Here is a 17,493-nt window from a genome sequence, read left to right on the forward strand (position 1 = left end):
TGAAGTTAAGAAGAAGGCATCCCCTCATCCCACCCTTTTCTGCTTATCAGCCTGCTCAATTTCTGAATGCCTATATATTCGTGGTTATGTTATTGGATCTCATATGTACTCAACAGTTGACCAAAGATAGCCTGATATAAACAATGAACTGTTCTAGGTGATCTTATTTTGAAAACTTCCCCATGAAACAGTTTGAAGCCCCTCTAAGGAGAACCATACCCCACTGGTTTATTGGCTTCATAAGGGTTCACCTCTGTATTACAGGTGTTAGCACAGAGGTCATAGTTAGTGATGGTGCTGTGCTGAACTACAAACCCCTCATGTGTGTATAGAGGACAGAAACTTAGAAACACCTCTTTATATGATGTGGTCCACTAACATTTAACTGTGACCTCAGTAATGAATGAACATTATGAGCTTTGATGTTATAGCGCGACTGTATCGCATTGTGTTCAAATCCATTCAATAAAACCGATATGCTCCACAGATGTAGTGATTATTGTAGTAATTCATAAAGAATATGACTAGAAACACACACACACACAAACAAACACACTTCCGCAGAAGTACTGGGAATATGGAATATACCACATCATATTCATAGAGCTTGTACTACAGTACGCACACACACACACACACACACACACACACACACAAACACACAGGCACACATGAAGAGATGTCTGCGAAGACAAATCTGACTTTTGCTGCCACCTTGTGTTCTATATTTATCATCATGATGAACACAAAATGTCTCTTTTATGGGGGAAAAACAAATCACAAATCCAGATCTGCCAAGTTGAAGGAAACCCATAAAATGTCATCATATTTAAAAGTCGTAGTAGAGGTACTGAATTGACTGATGGCCAAACAAAGCAGAGCAGCACAGACAAAGTGAGACACAGAATCATAAATCAGATCTGAGATCTAAGATCTGGTTCATCTGCCTCGTGGCTCTGCGTCCAGTGTTACTTTATCTGCTCACCTATGTGATTATAGAGCGTGGTGCTGACCCCGGCCAGCAGGGACAGGGTGATCAAATCCCCCAGACTGGCAGCGATGGGGGTGGCCACGTTGTCGGGGTTGATCCCCACCTTCCTGGAGCCGATGATCACTCCGATCATCACCAGGCCTACACGTTGTTGGGGGAGTAGAAGAAGGAGGTGAGTGAAAGTGAAGACAGGCACAGATCAGTTGGTGTCAGAAGACAAAAACAGAAAATAAGACAAAAGAGAAATAAACACAACTGCCATTACTTTTCTGAAGGAAAGATTCAAACAGAAAGACAAAATCTGATGGGAGAAAACATTCATTCACGACAACACAATGCTTTCAGCTGGAGTGTTTTCTTTCTTTCTTTTCTCTTTTCAATAAAGACTAATTTCCAATTATGCTCAGTGTGAAACATGCTGCAAAACAGAAAGGCAGTAAAACGAGCTGCATTAGGAACTGAGCAGAATTAAGAATGTATCGTACATCGGAAAACTAATTGACAAAGAAGTGGTGAAATGAAAGAGAAATGAAAAATGTAAAGAAAGGGATGAAAGCTAGAAAAAGATCAGTCCCCAGCTGAGAGATGACAGGGATACATTACAGACAACACAGTGATTACATGATGGGAGGGGTATATATATATACATGCACAGTTAAAAACCTGCTGGGTCTGTATGTTGGGAGACACGTGTCTGTTCCTTTCTATTAATCCATTAAAAGGACGTTTACCAAACTGAATCATGTAGAAGATATAGCCTGAATCCAATGGAAATGCAGAATATATTTTAAACACTTCAGGTTTAAAATAATATCACGTCTGTAATGTATCCCTGCTGGTGTTGACAGACTGGACACGTGTCCTAAATGTCCTGAGTCATCTCTCAGCTTTGTAAAATCAGTCATGTAAAATGTATCGTAATTACAATTTAAGTTTTTAAAGCTAATTTTTCTCCTCATTTCCAATAAAATAGTGACATCCTCAATTTGATACTTTTTACAGTTTCGATGAAAATAAATGTTAATTTAAGTTTGATAAGTTTGAAATTTAGTGATAAAAATGCTGTGATGCTGTCATGAACCTTAATTACCTGAGTGTCACATGACCTTGTTTCATACATTAAGATGTATATATGTAGTTTGTTTCTTTTCAGTAAATTTGAACCAGCTGCATTTGAATCTGGAGACCGTGTTGATGTTTATCATGTGAAGCTCCTGCCACCGCTCACTATCTTAATGTACGATCAATCCCTATCAATCTGATTGCCTTTGTTACTTTTTATCTCTATAAATTTACATTTATTAAAACATTTTCTCCATTACACATTTACCTTTGTACAATTCAAGGTTATTTACATTGAACAGCTGACATTTCAATGAAAAGTGGTGGAAGGGAGTGTTCTAAAACTGTTGTATGCGTGTATTGCAGGTATGTACAATATGCCTGTACAGTGTATGAAGAACAATAAACGTGTCCCCGGCCACTGACCTAGAGAGAGAGCAGCGACGAATGCAGTGGTGATGCTGCTGGCACACAGAACAGCTGCCTGGTCTATTTCTATACCTCCTCGAGAAATTGCCCCTAAGCACACGGCTGCCACCGCAGCGAGGAAGCCCACCACTGTGGCCTGAACCTGCACAAAATCGAAAGAGACAGAACACATTAATCATCTGCAGTACATCAATGAATCTGACATACGCAAGTGTGTCATCTACATAGGGCTGCAATGAACATTTCTTTATTATCATAGATTAAACTGATATTACTCAATCAAATGATGAATAATTTGGTCAACGAAACGTCAAAGAAACACCCAAAAGTATTTATTTCTGTGTTCTGTCCGAACAGAAGTCCAGGAACCAAAGATGATCAGTTCACAATAAAAACATCAAGCTATGTAAATACATACAGTTGGTTACCTGTATTAGAGCCAGGTTGCTGCACACCATGGTCCATTGTTTAGCAGGGTCGTCCATTTGTCCTGTGTTGGACTGAAAACATGGAGATACCAATTTCAAAAAGGCACTGTCAATCGATGACATTATATAAATTCCATATTTAAAGTCCTGAAAAACTGTGACAATTACATGTTAGTGTGGAATATTTAGAAATAATACTTAAAGGGATAGTTCACAGAAAAAAAAATGAAAATTCACTCATTATCTACTCAGCACTATGCTGATTGAGGGGTGGGTGAAGTGTTTGAGTCCACAAAAAACCTTTGGAGTCTCAGGGGTAAACAGCGTTGCACCCAAATCCAATACATTTGAAAGCAATTGTGAATGGTGTTACCCCATTCACCTGTACCTTCACGTTTGTCCTGTTATAAGTTCCAAGTGAGTTTGAGGATTGTATTTTTGTAATAAATAATTGTAATAAATAATAATCAAACAGAAATATGTGGGCTGATGAAATTGAGAGTTACCTGAGTTTATTTTTACACAGTGTTTGTGCTTGTGCCTGATTTTTTTAGCGACTCCTGTGCCATCTACCGAAGCTCAAGTACGACAACATAACTCTGCGTGTTATATTACACATGACTCTGTCAAGTCTTACTGCAAGAAACCATTTAGAGTTAAGTAGTTAACATGATGGACATATTTATGTGCAGCTAAATAAATATACCCTGTGATGATATTTCACACTTCATAAAAGGTTTAAAAAAATACTGTCCTCTAAGTGTGACTTTGAACTGAATCAATTGTGCATGATAGAAAGTATGTAGGGAAATAAATGTAAGTACTAAGGATTAGGGCTGTCACTTTCTATCCAATATTTGAACATTTATTTGAACGAGGCGGAAACATTTCATATTCAAACTGTAATGACCCGTTCAATTTCAAAATATTCAGTCTAGAAGCTCATCAGACCGGCTGAAGTAGTTTGCCTCCTGATCCAGCAGAGGGCGATCACTCGACCTAATGCGTGCCTATCGGGGGAAGACAATGTGACACCAGAGCGTGAGAGAAGTGGCATGTGGAAGTGTTTGGTGTTCTACACTGTAAACATAGGTGAGGCTGTTTGTTGACTTTGTACCATGCATTAATCTGTGAGCTCACCCGTTTCCACCAAAGTGAGGCAGCGGAGGAGGCACGGCAGACAAGCGGAGGACCATTGGTTCATCCTCATTTGATTTGTGTGTGTGTGTGCGTGTGCGTGTGCGTGTGCGTGTGTGTGTGAGGGTGGGGGAGATATTTAAATGTAGTTGACCTGACTGCGTGTCAAATCAAATTGGTTGGAACTTGATTTTTAGAAAAAGTGACAGTTCTAGTAAGGATATAGTGAGATCTCCTTCTATGTCTTTGGACGTAAAGTTCTCAAACAAATATGAAATTGCATGTGGACCTTAAATAATTAGTTTATTAGGTTATTCTTACAGCAGTGGAGAGTCGGGCAGCCAGGGTCATCTCCAGGTTTCCTTTGAGTCCGACCAGTGCCGGCACCAGGATGAAAATCTCTGTTATCACCTTAAACACCTCCCAGTGCTGCAACACATACGCACATAAAACACACAAACATACAGCACATTCAGTGAATTACAATTCCTTCCCTTCTTCCATCTTAATACTGGAATATTACTATTTTAAAAATCTTCAGCGTCATCGTAGCCACCATTGAGGAACTCTCTGAACCTGCTCCCTTCCTGGTACACTTAAATAAGAACATAACATATTCTGGACTAACCCAGTAGCCTACTTTCTCCTGTTTCCACATCTCTGAGCATTGTGTGATGCCACGCCATAATGCACAGGCTCACTGGGTTTAGAAGACGTACAGTTCACAGAGTCTGCCTCATATTCTCTGACTACAATTCCAGCTGGCAGGTCCGGGACAGTTTAGATCTTTAAATAGATGCACGTATAAAAGAACAACATGGCTGCCAAGAGCAGAGTGATGTGGAGCAGAGGGAGGTGGGGAATTAAAGATGAGAGGCCGGATGTGCAGGAAGGAGAAAATAAGTTTTGTTGCAAAATAATAGAAACACAGAGAGTTAGTTAGTTTCATCAGGGACACGAAGGAGGGAAAATGAACACCTTCAATATCATAGTATTTTCTACCACATAGCCTTTAGTAAGCAGGCAAGAATTGAAATGCATATATTTGCCGAACAAGTCTGTGTACAGATGAGAAAATATTGTCTTTTCAGAAAATGTGTCCTCCTATGAACCTGGTATGAATCTGAAAAGTGAAAGTTTGGTAGTGAGTAAAGCTGCCTTCAGAGAGAAGTAAAAACACAAAGAAATGTGTAAATATAACGAGATATGCTTCTTACTTATCCAAGATTAACAACACATAGTCTGTATATTAAGACGGATAGCCAAAATATCCCAGATGTGAACGCTGCCTTCTGGTCCCATTTGGAGCCAGAGTCCGTGCATGTATCGATCGGGGATGGAGCTACGGTCCCGTCGTAACACGAGTTCGGCCAATCGTGAGTCAGTCTCAGCTGTCAAACAAGATGTCTGACCCCACCTTTAATAAATTAATAAAACCAAACTTACCAGAAAACTTATCCTTTGAACACACATCTGTGTGATAAGATCTAAAATGACAGAAACCATCTTTGAGAATTAGTTTTTTTACTTTTCAGTTTGGTCCATGTATCATACACTAGCATGGACGAGGTGGGATTTCTAACCTTTACTGCAGTCGGCCACCAGGTGGAGAAACTTTGGCTTTACTTTTGGAGAGCTACCATGACGACCATCTTTATATGCTAAGGCCCAATCCCATTTCACCACTTCTCCCTACCCCTTAGCCCTTCCCCTCCGTTTTGTGCGTTCACGCGTAGGGGTAGTGTGTCCCTCGAAATGGAGATTTTTCACAGCGAGGTTACTGAACTTAACTGCTCCTCTAATGACAATTTGTCACTTTAGTACCTGATAGCAAAAGCATTGGTTTATTTAAAATCTCAACAACGTTATTACAATGACATCCTTTGAAAACCTTTTGTCGCATCTGTTTACATCAACGACTACTGATGACGTGTCAGGTTTCCGCGACGACCTCTGATGATGTAACTTCTTGAAGGGCTGTCCCAATTTGACCCCTTGTGACTCCATTTAAGGGGCAAACAAGGGGTAGGGCCAAGGGGTGAAATGGGGTTGGGCCTATGCCTCAACATCACCAGCTCAACAGGGCTCCTGGGTGAGTTGAGTCTAGATATTTTTGTGCGAAATAAATGACTCAAGTGAAAATGCTTTTCAAAAAGTTGAAATGTCACAAGCAAGTTTTGACTTGACTGAGGTGTAAGGTGTTAAAAAATTATAAAAGAGGCAGATGAAAACGTGAAATGTGTGCGGAGCGATGAGGAGATTATAACCTTACTCAAATTAATACAAGAAGCAAACATAAATGCAATATTTCCATGACCAATGATAACATGTCTGCCTTCTGACTTCAGAGGACAACTAGCAGGTCCAGGATGGAAGGATAAATTGGAATAGTTCATTAGAGGTGTGTGTTTTGTGCTTCAGTCTGTGTGCTCCTGTGTGTGTGTGTCTGTGTGTGTCTATTTATACACTTCACTCTCACTTTGTGGACTGGAAGGTCTAGCTGACGCCTGTCATATTGGGAGGCTATCTTGGGACATGGCCTGCTTCTGCCATAACACCACTGCTGCTGCTGCTCGGCTGCGACGGGCTAGAAGCCAAGACACTGCAATTCTCACAATATCTCAGGAGAAAAATCTACGCTTATAATTAATGATATTAATTCTGGAGACACCATTACTATATCATCAGCATGTGCACTTAGTTATAATCATCATCAGAACACTTTGCACAACACTTTATATCTACACTAAAGAAGGAACTACTTGAACTATTGGACAGTGTGGACATTGCTTTCAGAATCAATGTCTTTACACTATATCTCTGTCCTGCTTTCATCCTCCATCACTTATTAGATTAACTGTTCACTTTCATCCCAAGGCTCTCCTCTCTCTCCCACATCCAAATCTGATTTGGTAATCTCAGAAAGGCGGATGTTAAAGAAGGCTGCACATGTTGTACAGGAAATAGTACTATCAATGGAGAGGCTGGCATGTTATAACTAATATACATTAGTTATAATGCATATAATGCATATAATTATACATTGCATCTTTTTCAATATTTCCATTCATTCATCCGTTGATCAATCCTTCCATTGACACGTCCATCTATTCACCCGTTCCAGTTATCTGCTTGTTTTAAAGGAAAAACACTCTCTTTCCTCTTTCATCCTTTTTCGCAATAATTTCTAAATACTGCCTCTGTCGTCCAACTCAACCATCAGCCGTCTTTTTCTCATCACTCTCTCCATCTGAAGACAGACAGCTGCCTGAGTTATGAAGAAGTTAGACGAGGCTGATTTATGATACTTAATAAAAGTCCGATGTCGGTCTGACCCTTATTTAAACATGAGGATGAAATGATGCCAGCTGAGACCACTCTCAACTCAGCAGAAGGTGAAGTCCATCTCTGACAATACTACTGTCATTCTTCCAACACCAAAAGTCAGCAAGTTCAAGTCCATCCTTCCAGGGATGCTGGAAGTTAGCAGCTGGGGGGAAAAGTGGCATCAAATGCTTCCTCAGATTGTTACTTATTCTTTGACACTTTCCGATTCAAATACAATTTTGCCAACTTTAGAACATTTTATTCAAACTTACTGTAGGTATATTTGTGTTCACCCATCTTAGGAATGACATCCATACTGGGTGAGTCCTCCTCACCTCACAATTAAGGTCAACATTCAGTCCCAGTGGTGGAACTAGTAATGCATAATACAGTAGAAAACAAGGGTGTTTGAGTTCAGGATGGTGGACTGGCAGAGGAAAGCAAGAACAACTGTCTTGTAGGAAATCGGTCTAAACCAATTGACTTTTAACACCAACCATGATATTTCCATAACCATTTTTACAAACCCTAACCATGTCATAACTAGAGTTCATTTGCCATAACCTCAATCTGTCCCTATGTATCGCACTGTAGTAGCCTTGTGCAGATGTTAAACAAAGTGTACAATTTTAAATGGATGTAAAAATTGAAAAAAGGAGATTGGCAGAAAATGAGTTACAACATGTTATAGAACTTATCATATAAAGTATCGTGCTGGTATTGGTAACTAAATTTGGATATCAAACTGACACTAGTATCAAGTATTTCAGCTAGTAGCCAACCCCATTCATTGGCCTGTCAATCAGTGTCTCACAAAATATCTTAGAATTCATTACTTGTATAAGATCCATAATGATGCCAGCGGAGACCATTCCGAGCCCTGACACCAGGTACGGCACCATGACCTGAGCAGCAATCAACCAGGAGCTCTCTGGCAGGAAACCATGTTCGGATCGAGTCAACTTCCACGTGACGCCGCGCAACTTTTTGCCCTGGTAGCGCAGCTCCAGCTCCAGACGCGTCACCACCATGTTGAATGAGGGCTTACTTAATCACATAGAGTTGTTATCCCATTGTTAGTGTAACTGCGATCCAAACGGGATGAGTGGAGGCAAAAAACATCAGCTTCTGATGCTGTATATCCAAATGAACTTAGTTTCACTGCTTCGGTTGTCTTAAGAATGGAGCAGGGTGAATGCTGAATAAGAAAACATGAAGACTAATTTTCCATTTCTTCAGATCAGGCAAAATCAGTCAAATTAAAGGCGTCAGCACAAAGTTGAGGGTTAATGGAGTGTGGCATCTTTGGCCCATTGGTGAGTCAGCAGTGATGACGTATCCATTTGTCAACACCACTGGGGAACACAATCATTAAGACCAGTTGTGATTCATCGGTCGCAATGATCTTCCCAAGCACTGGTAGGCTACTCAGTCTCAGCTTCTCTTCAGCTTGATGTCCACGAACCACACCATGGATAGTTAAAGAAGTCTTGATTAAGTCCAGTTTCTTTGACCTCGTAGAGGATCCATTTCATGTAGTTCAAAGTCCTTTCAACTGAGTTGTAGCTGTGAATCCGTGTGATCCCGTGTGGGAACTAGTTGGCCTACAGTGTAAAGGCACAGTCGTATCCTTGTGCTTGCCGTGACAACTAAATGACTGACAGTGAACAAGAAGATGATGGATTGTCCAAAAGCTCTTGAAAGGAGTTAGAAGCAGAGTGATCCCTGTATGTCTTTGACGTCCCGGCCTCTTCCTCTCTTTCTGGCAGGGTGAAGTGAAGAGGAAAACAGAAAGAGCTCCATAACGGCAATAAGTGATCTGATAGGTCCACTGACGGAATGCAGCAGCCAGCTCCTGCCAGGCTGGTGTGTTTCTATCCTCCTGTCAGCATCAGGGTAGTCCTGCTCCCTGTGCTCTGCACAGCTGTGACGTAGCAGAGAAAGAGGCAGGACCGTCTGCGCTGCCCGACGTGCAAACTCATGAGAGAAACGACCGGCTCACCCCCTCACACTCTCCCTCTTGCTATTTCGTGCTGCGTGTCTGTCTCTCGTCCTACCTCCCTGGAGCCATGTGACATCCCCTTCTCTATGTCGGCCAGTCTTGCTGCGTTTCTCTCTCCATCATCCCTCTTTTCCTGTTCTCTCTCTCCCTATATCGTGACTCATTCTTTCTCTCTGTGCATTTCCTCCATCCCTACCTCCGGTTCACCTGCTGTAAGTGCATTTGTACTTCGATCCTGTCATAGCCCTGGTACAATATGTCCTTGTTCTCTAACGCCACAAGTAAAAAGCATCATATTATACTATGTGAATAGGATATTGCCCTGCTTTTTAGAAAATGGACTGAACTAAAATATTGCTTTCACATTACTTTTCAGCTCATGAGAATCTTCAAATGTCAAACACAAGCTGACTTGTTTGTTGAATCAAGGTCATGTGTATTATTTGCCTTACTATTATCAAATCATTAATTTGAACACCACTTTATTAGTAAAGACTTTTTGCATTTTGATTGATTTTTGTCCATTCACCCATTTAAGCATCAGTAATCAAACTCAAGTCATAAGATAGTTAGGGTAAAATGTTTAACTCATTTATCCACCTATTAATTCCAGAAATCAGTCTGTATGACTGTCTGTCTGAATGTGGAACACACATCTAAAGCCAGTTTATCTTATTGGCTTGACAATTGGCATATGTATCATTAAGGGCTCGAAGTACAGTGTTGGATTTGGTGAAATTTGGACAGATGATATTGTCAATATTAAAGGGGACATTGTATGCCCATTTTACCACAAGTTGATATGGTTCCTTGGGGTCTTAATGAAATGTCTGTAACATACTTTGGTCAAAATACCACAAGGATCATTTAAAACAGCACCCTTTTTACCCTGTATAAAACAGCCCTCCACAGAGTGACCTGTTTTGAGTGCCTGTTCCTTTAAATGCTAATGAGCCAGCTCCCCCCTCCCCCCTCTCCCCCCATGATTTTAAACGATATAAATTACATATTTTATATGATATAAATTATCAAATATGCATCCCATACTTTGTATTCCCCTTCTGTTGTCCTGGAGTTTTAATTTTCCCAATCACATAATTAAATGTCCCCCTCTGCCCATCCACTACAAGCACACAAGCAGAGAGACAGAGAGAGAAAGAGAGGTGGGGGGCTATGAAGACCATCATTTACCCCGAACCCCGACATTCAACGGGTACAACAACAAGCGGAGAAAGCAGAATCGCGGGCTGACCTTATATATACAGTCTATGGGGCTGACCAGCGCGGAGAAATGCACGTCCCGTGTGAACAGCCAGGCGGCGCGCTTGAGAACGGCGCTGCCGGTGTAACCCACGCGAACGAGTGGGGGCTCTGTGTGTTTGTGCCAGTGTTACAGTAGTGCTGAACACTGCGGAAGTCTTCCACACTGCTGGCTGTGTGGCGTTGACACAAATTCCAGCTCACGCATGGGAGAGCGAGCGGTCGCGCCCGAGCAACTGCTGCAGCCTCCCAGTCCCAACGATCCAGACAAATGCCACATGTGGTGAATCGCGGGCTGACCAGCGCGGAGAAATGCGAGTCCCGTGTGAACAGCCAGGCGGCTGCGTGCTTGGGAATGGCGCTGCGCTGCCTCGCAGCCTCGCTGCGTCCGGTGTAAACCCGGCGTAACGAGTGTGGGGGTGGGGGGATGAGGTGGGGGTGGGCCAAGGCCATGTAGGGAGACTTCCAGTACCTTGTTACGACACAATTACCAGGAAGCTCATTCCAGTCACTCAAGCATGACGTTTCTGACTTAGAGGAACCATAACAAAACGCGCAAGTGTTTTTTTTCCAGAGTTTTGGGGTTGGTAGACATGCCAGATACCCACATTAACCTGTAGAAGCACTAACAAAGTGGAATTTGCATGCTATGTCCCCTTTAATACTATTAAAAAAAACAGTGACCACTGCTCTGTAGCAGCAGGGACTAGGTCTCATCATTGTACATGACACTGTCGATCACAACAACAGCGTGTTCACAACGACAACTGATTATGCAATTCGGGGCTCTGTGGATTGAGTCCAGCAGCAAGTCGCTTTTAGAGTTTCAGAAAAACAGCCCATTCCAAACAGACAGGTTTACAACTGGCACTGCAAGATAACGCTACAAGATAATGACTGCATTATCAAACGTTTATACAAGAAAACATATTCACTCCAGATTATGTTTGGGTTACAATTTAACTGTGGTTTGTGGAATTTTAAATACTTAGGACGCTAGTGTTATAATTGTAACAGGCACTAGTTAGTGTACTGGGAGGCTGACCCCAGTTTACATAGCATGTGATGAACATTTATTTGATCCCACAATGGGATTTATTTTGAAGAATGACAAATCAAGGAACACACTATGAAGGCCAAGTAATGGTATGGAGGTGTCATGTCAGAAATGTATTTCCATTTATGATGCCACTTATTAGAAAATCGGAGTGAGCCATAACTTGCACAAAAATTACAAACCAGCGAAAATGAAAACACGTGCTGGCGGATGCAGAATGTAGGACGTAACGTGTGGGACTAAAGGTGGAGGTACGACAAAGGCAATGGTTGTTTGGACAGGATCCAAAACCACCACAGGCTACAGTAATCACCCTAATTACTGAGAGTCAAGTGTTCTTATCTTTTCTCCTCTCCATGCAGACAGGATATTTTCCATGTCCTTCTATGCCCCCTGTGCTGTGAAACGCAGCACTCAGCCAAACTCATGACTAATCACTCTCTCCGTCAGACGCGGGAGGGTAACTGTCACCGTAGAGGAGACAGTGGAGGAAACACTGATGAGCAACAGATGGAGTGAAGGGAAGGAGACGAATGAGGGTGGACTTGTGTTTATCAGAGGACGACGGAGAGGGAGTATTAGGGACCAGCTCCACACAAAGCAGACAGCAGTGTGTCTGATTTCCCTGAGCACAGATTGCAGGGACGCCTGGCAGAGAATAAAGACACAACGCGCTCTCACACGCGCACGCACACGCACAGGTATTCGCTCCACATCAATTAACAGAGAAGACACAAGCTGTCGACTAAAGACAGAAACACACTCAGAATACACAGCGAGCCTCCAGGTGACAAACAGCAGGTAGAACAAAGACCCCGTTAAAGCATTTACAACAGAGATAACATGGTTTTTAATGTACAAGAGAAATATAGAACGTAGATGAGAATACTCATTTTGTTTTTGAATCAGCTGCAGTATTAGACTACACTCAGTTTTCATATCAGATACAAAACTTTTTTTGTATTACAATTAAACACATTGCACAGGATGTTTAGGATGAAGTCAGGTTTTACTGACAAAATTATTTATGTCAGATATTATGAAAAAAAGCCAAATATTAGCTGGTTGCAGGCTGTCTCATATCATGAGGTCCTGCTCTTTCTGCTGCCCTGAAGTATATTAGCACATTACCACAGTTTGGTCTGTGGTGATGCTGATTGTAGTTTTTTTTCTGAAACTGCCAAGGGGCCTATGATCAAACAGCTTCTGTATTTTATACAGATTTAATAGTTGGATTTTCTTTCTTACTGTTCAACTGTGTGGTTTATATACAGGTTTGAATGATTTACTGAACTGCAGTTATTTTTTCATACACTGCATGTCAGAGTTCTTCACACCTAAGTTCACAATTTTTCAAAATAAAAGCTCTGTAATTCAGCTTCATATAAAGCATTGAAGCAACAAGACCTACATAGTGCTTTTACTTTGTAGACATTTGCCAAAGAGGAAGTGATTCTATGAATGTTGTTGCCATGACAAAGATCAGCATCCGCCGCAATACTCGTGAATGACTGTGTCAGTCCGATGTGATGATATAAAAAATATCAAATTATTAAAATGACCTGTCCAGCAAGCTGCCAGTTGCCGTCCATTGCTGTAGTTATCCGAGGATGCAGAGAAGACATGTTCAACTCGGTCCCCAAGAGGACAAAAACATGTTTTTTGAAGCCACTGTGACCTTGACCTTTGACCACTGAAATCTAATCAGTTAATCAGTGAGCCTTTATACCAAATGTGATAACGTTTGTACCAAATTTGAAGTCATTCCCTCAAGCTGATCTTAAGATATCATGTTCAAGAAAAACATAAACATACTTTGTGAGGCCACTATGACCTTGATCGTTGACCTTTGTCTGCCAAAATCAAGTTCACTCGAGTCCAAGTGAATTGTAACATCTTCAAAAACTTTGCTATACAAGTTATTAAAGACATAATAAAAATATTGATTTGAATAGTGATTTCCTGTTGCTGCAGGACTGTGCACACTCACCTGAACACTGTCCAGCACCATGCCAGCCATCACCATGCCCATCCCAGCCAGCAGGTAGGGAAATACCACCTGAAGACAGATCGCTATGGACGACTCCTCGTCCATCTTGGCCACTGACACTTTCGGCCTCTCCTCTGCCTGCCTTTTAGGAGGCAGAGGCTGGAGGGCCGGGTTTGAGATGAGGTCATCCTGCCCCTCTAAGGTGCCTCCCAAGCGGTCACTGGGACTCCCACCTAATGGGCTCTTCACCTTGGAGCGTGACTTCTTGTTCTTTTTCCTGTGGCGGGGCTGCTGTGGCGCCTTCTCCTCACCGGGCATGATGGCAGTAGAGGCTGAGACAGTTGGGGTAAGGGCGGCTTAATCTGGGGATACAGAATAAATGGGACATATCTCTTTTATCAAATATAGAGCCAAACATCTGACACAGGGAGTAAAAGTTAAGTAAAAAAACATAACTTCATAAAAAGTACATTCGGTTAAATAGTTCAAATGGAGTGTAAAACAAAACAAAGCTGTATACAGTTCATTTAACTTCAAATGAGTTATTATAATCCAGATAACATCTTATTATTTGTTATTTACTTTACTACCAGTCAGTCGACTTTAAGATAGCTGGCCTAGCCCTACGCACACACGCACAAAACAAACACACACTCTTTACTATCACCTTAACCATAGCTACTAAACACATAACCTGAACCTAACTCTAACCCTAATGCTAATATCAAGTCTTAACCCTCAAACAGGCCCTGACTTTCAGGAACATATCTGTACAAGTACACACACATTCTGTGCAAGAAAAACAGATATTATTTGACAGCAAAGACCCCAAAAACCAGGAAAACCAAGGAGCCGAAAAATAAATTGAGCAGGTGAAAGATATTGGATGTGGAAGAGTAAGATACATTTGTGGCTTGATTTACTGTATTGAATGTTTGAGGGTTTAAGGGGAAAGTATAAACGTTTCTTTTATTTTTAACCGACCGCATTATTGATGTAGTAAGTTATATTGTTTTCAGTCACTTGTCAACCCAAAAATGTATTATTCATATGACCATTAATCATCCTTTTAACACATGTATTAAAATGGTAACTGTCTAATATAGGATAGCTTGTATATACAGTATTTCTTTTAAAAATCAGATGGTGTCTGTGGGTCTTAATATCTATGTTGTGTGTAACATGCTCGATTTCTTTCTAGTATCATCTTACCTACTTTGCTAATAGCCAACTATAATATCTTTGCTCAGAGGAGTAGCATTAACTGTCATCCACAGTTACAGTCTGTCGCATCATATCTGTCGTAAATTCAGGGTTTTTCCGGACTGTCGAAGCTCGTTCACTTCTTATCGGGTTAAATCACCATGGTAACTTATGCTGAACGGCTAACCTGGTCTGGAGCAGGTTAAGTTGGAGATAAAGAGATCAAGCGGTATAAAAGCTCCGCCCACTTTCAAAGGAATTGATTGGTCAATCAATTCCTTAGAAAGATGACATCAGCGTTCTCAGAGGATCCTGCGGAGCTGGTGTGGATAGAGTCTCTGAGGAGGACAAGGGTCTTCAGAAACCCACAGAAGCCTTTGACCTACCCTGATGAGTGTCTTAATGAAAGATCTAGATCCTCATCAGAGGGAATGATAAACCTTTGTCAGCTGCTGGAGCCGAACATAACCAACCTGACACATAGGAGCAACGTGCTCACAGTACCACAGATTGTGTGCGTAGATCTACGGTTCTTTGCTTGTGGGAGTTAATGATATTGATGTACTGGGTGTGTTAGTGTGGGGATAACCAGAAATAGTTAAATACTTTATCCTTCCTTTCAAGTCGTTTTATCCTGTGAAATTAAATATATATTTATATATAAATATATTTGGACCGGGGGATAGAAACGTTACAGATTCACCTAGTGACAGCCCTCACGCCCCCTATCTCTGAGACAGTCAGCACTCACCAAAGTGACACTACGATGTTGCGCGGTGTGCACTCTCCTTAAGGGTTCAGTGTGTAAGATTTAGGTGAAAGGGATCTAGTGACTGAAATGTAAAATAAAATAATCCTAGTGATGTTTTCACGAGTGTTTCATCTTAATTGTACAGATTGTTGTTTTCTTTACAGTAGAATTGGTCCTTTATATTCAAATACTTGATATTTTCATATACAGAGGCTGCCATGTTTTTTACAGTAGCCCAAACTTGACAAACTAAACACCTTTTGAGTTTTTATGCCAACTGAAGGCAACACCAGGTTTTCTTTCATGTTTGGAAGGGGAGGTTGAGGTGAGGGGTATTCAGCTGCAACATGCAACTTCACCACTAGATGTCTCTAAATTCTACACACTGCACCTTTAAAAGGAAGGATAAGGGAAGTTTAAAACAATGTCTGGTTAGATAGCTCGATCTCTGTCCCTAACACACCCACTACATCTCAATCTCTCCCTGTTTCCAGATGCGCCAGATGCATCCTGTCACCTAGTTCCCAAATACGCACAGTGACGTTCCATGGGCCATGGCGCACAAAAATAGAAGCTACATCATGTGATTCAGTGAAACGTTTCATTGCTCATCCAAGAGGCTTCTTCACTTCAGCTCCACAGATCTTGTAGGAGTTATTTACCTCGTTTCCACGCTTTATTATATCGTGGTCACGTAATCTATTTTTTTCAAATGTCACAGGGCTCTGTAACTGACACATTAACCCAATCAGAGATGTTTTACCAGCTGTTCTTCCTGCAGTCAGCAGCTGCACCTGTGTTTCTTTTAGTCTGGATGATGTGTTTGTTCTCCTCATATTTTATAATATAACAGTTTGCTCCTCGTTGTTAAATGTGAGGCTCTGCTGCCAGTCAAACTTCTCCATGTCTGTGATTGGTCATACGCAGTAAACACCGCCCCTTTCATGTACATGCGCTCAGATCTCGATAAGGAAAACCCGGGTTAACTAAGTGACAGTTTAGCCTGACTGGGTTCGTTCGGTTAAGTTCAGCTGGATCTCGGGGAACATATCCTGGGTCTGTTGAACTCGCTTCGTAGTACAGAGCCCAGCTCTCATGCATCTGTTTACCCGATGGGAGAGTTGTTTATCCACAGAGTCAGTTCTGCACGGACCTAATGACAAGAGGAATAAAAACATGAAATACACACAGAGTCCCGGAGTGTCAGCGATCATCTGCAGCTCCACGACACCATCAGCTTAGACACACACACACTCTATCCGCCGTGCAGCGCTCCACTGCAGGCTGCCATGTGTCCATCCCATAATACCCCAGTGCTGCTCCGGTAACTAATGGTTACACAACCAGGCGCTCTTCCGATTGGATAGAACCAGTAGTAGACTGTGTAGCACCGCCCCCATGTGGAGAGAGTGATTAAATGACGTGGGGGGATCCCAGTGTTAAATCAAGCCCTCACTCTTCAAATAACCATGACCATTGACCATGTATTTGTAATAACATTAAATTAAATAAAATAACATAATCTAAGAGGTTGAAGATCAATACATACCATACTGAGACCATAATACACATTTAAGAGCTATGTTGTAGACCCCTGATATTTCCAAAGCCCCCTGGTTTAACCACTGTAGGTAGTGAAATCACCATGACTGTAAATCACACACTAGCTAAGTCCGTGGCAGGCACTGCTGATAATGAAGACATATGCTCAGTCAACATATACGCTCATTAACTAGTGGCTGAACAGCACATTACTGGCATCTCTCCAGGCTACCCAACAGAATTAAGCCTACAACACACACCCTCAGTGGATATAAGTGTCTGTTAAAGAGGCTGAGATTTGATCCATCGCCCTT

At 41.7% G+C, this 17,493-nt stretch overlaps 1 protein-coding gene across 4 annotated transcripts in view; it reads right to left on the reverse strand.

Annotated features, from left to right (window-relative positions):
* Positions 1–17,493, reverse strand: part of LOC118111409 (solute carrier family 41 member 3) — a 29,557-nt gene that overhangs the window by 11,827 nt on the left and 237 nt on the right. The window contains exons 2-7 of one of the 4 annotated variants that reach the window (XM_035159974.2): positions 16,747–16,790; positions 13,684–14,045; positions 4,369–4,476; positions 2,911–2,982; positions 2,480–2,624; positions 986–1,132 (exon numbers count right to left, since the gene is read on the reverse strand). In XM_035159974.2, coding sequence (XP_035015865.1) covers positions 986–1,132; positions 2,480–2,624; positions 2,911–2,982; positions 4,369–4,476; positions 13,684–14,001 — 790 coding nt within the window. In that variant the 5' untranslated portion in view covers positions 14,002–14,045; positions 16,747–16,790. Of the gene's footprint in view, positions 1–985; positions 1,133–2,479; positions 2,625–2,910; positions 2,983–4,368; positions 4,477–8,210; positions 10,035–13,683; positions 14,046–16,746; positions 16,791–16,826; positions 17,481–17,493 lie in introns of those variants that run through there. The other 3 variants (XM_035159975.2, XM_035159973.2, XM_035159976.2) reach the window with 3 other exon arrangements.

Source organism: Hippoglossus stenolepis, chromosome 6, assembly GCF_022539355.2.
Source record: "Hippoglossus stenolepis isolate QCI-W04-F060 chromosome 6, HSTE1.2, whole genome shotgun sequence".
NCBI lineage: Eukaryota > Metazoa > Chordata > Actinopteri > Pleuronectiformes > Pleuronectidae > Hippoglossus > Hippoglossus stenolepis.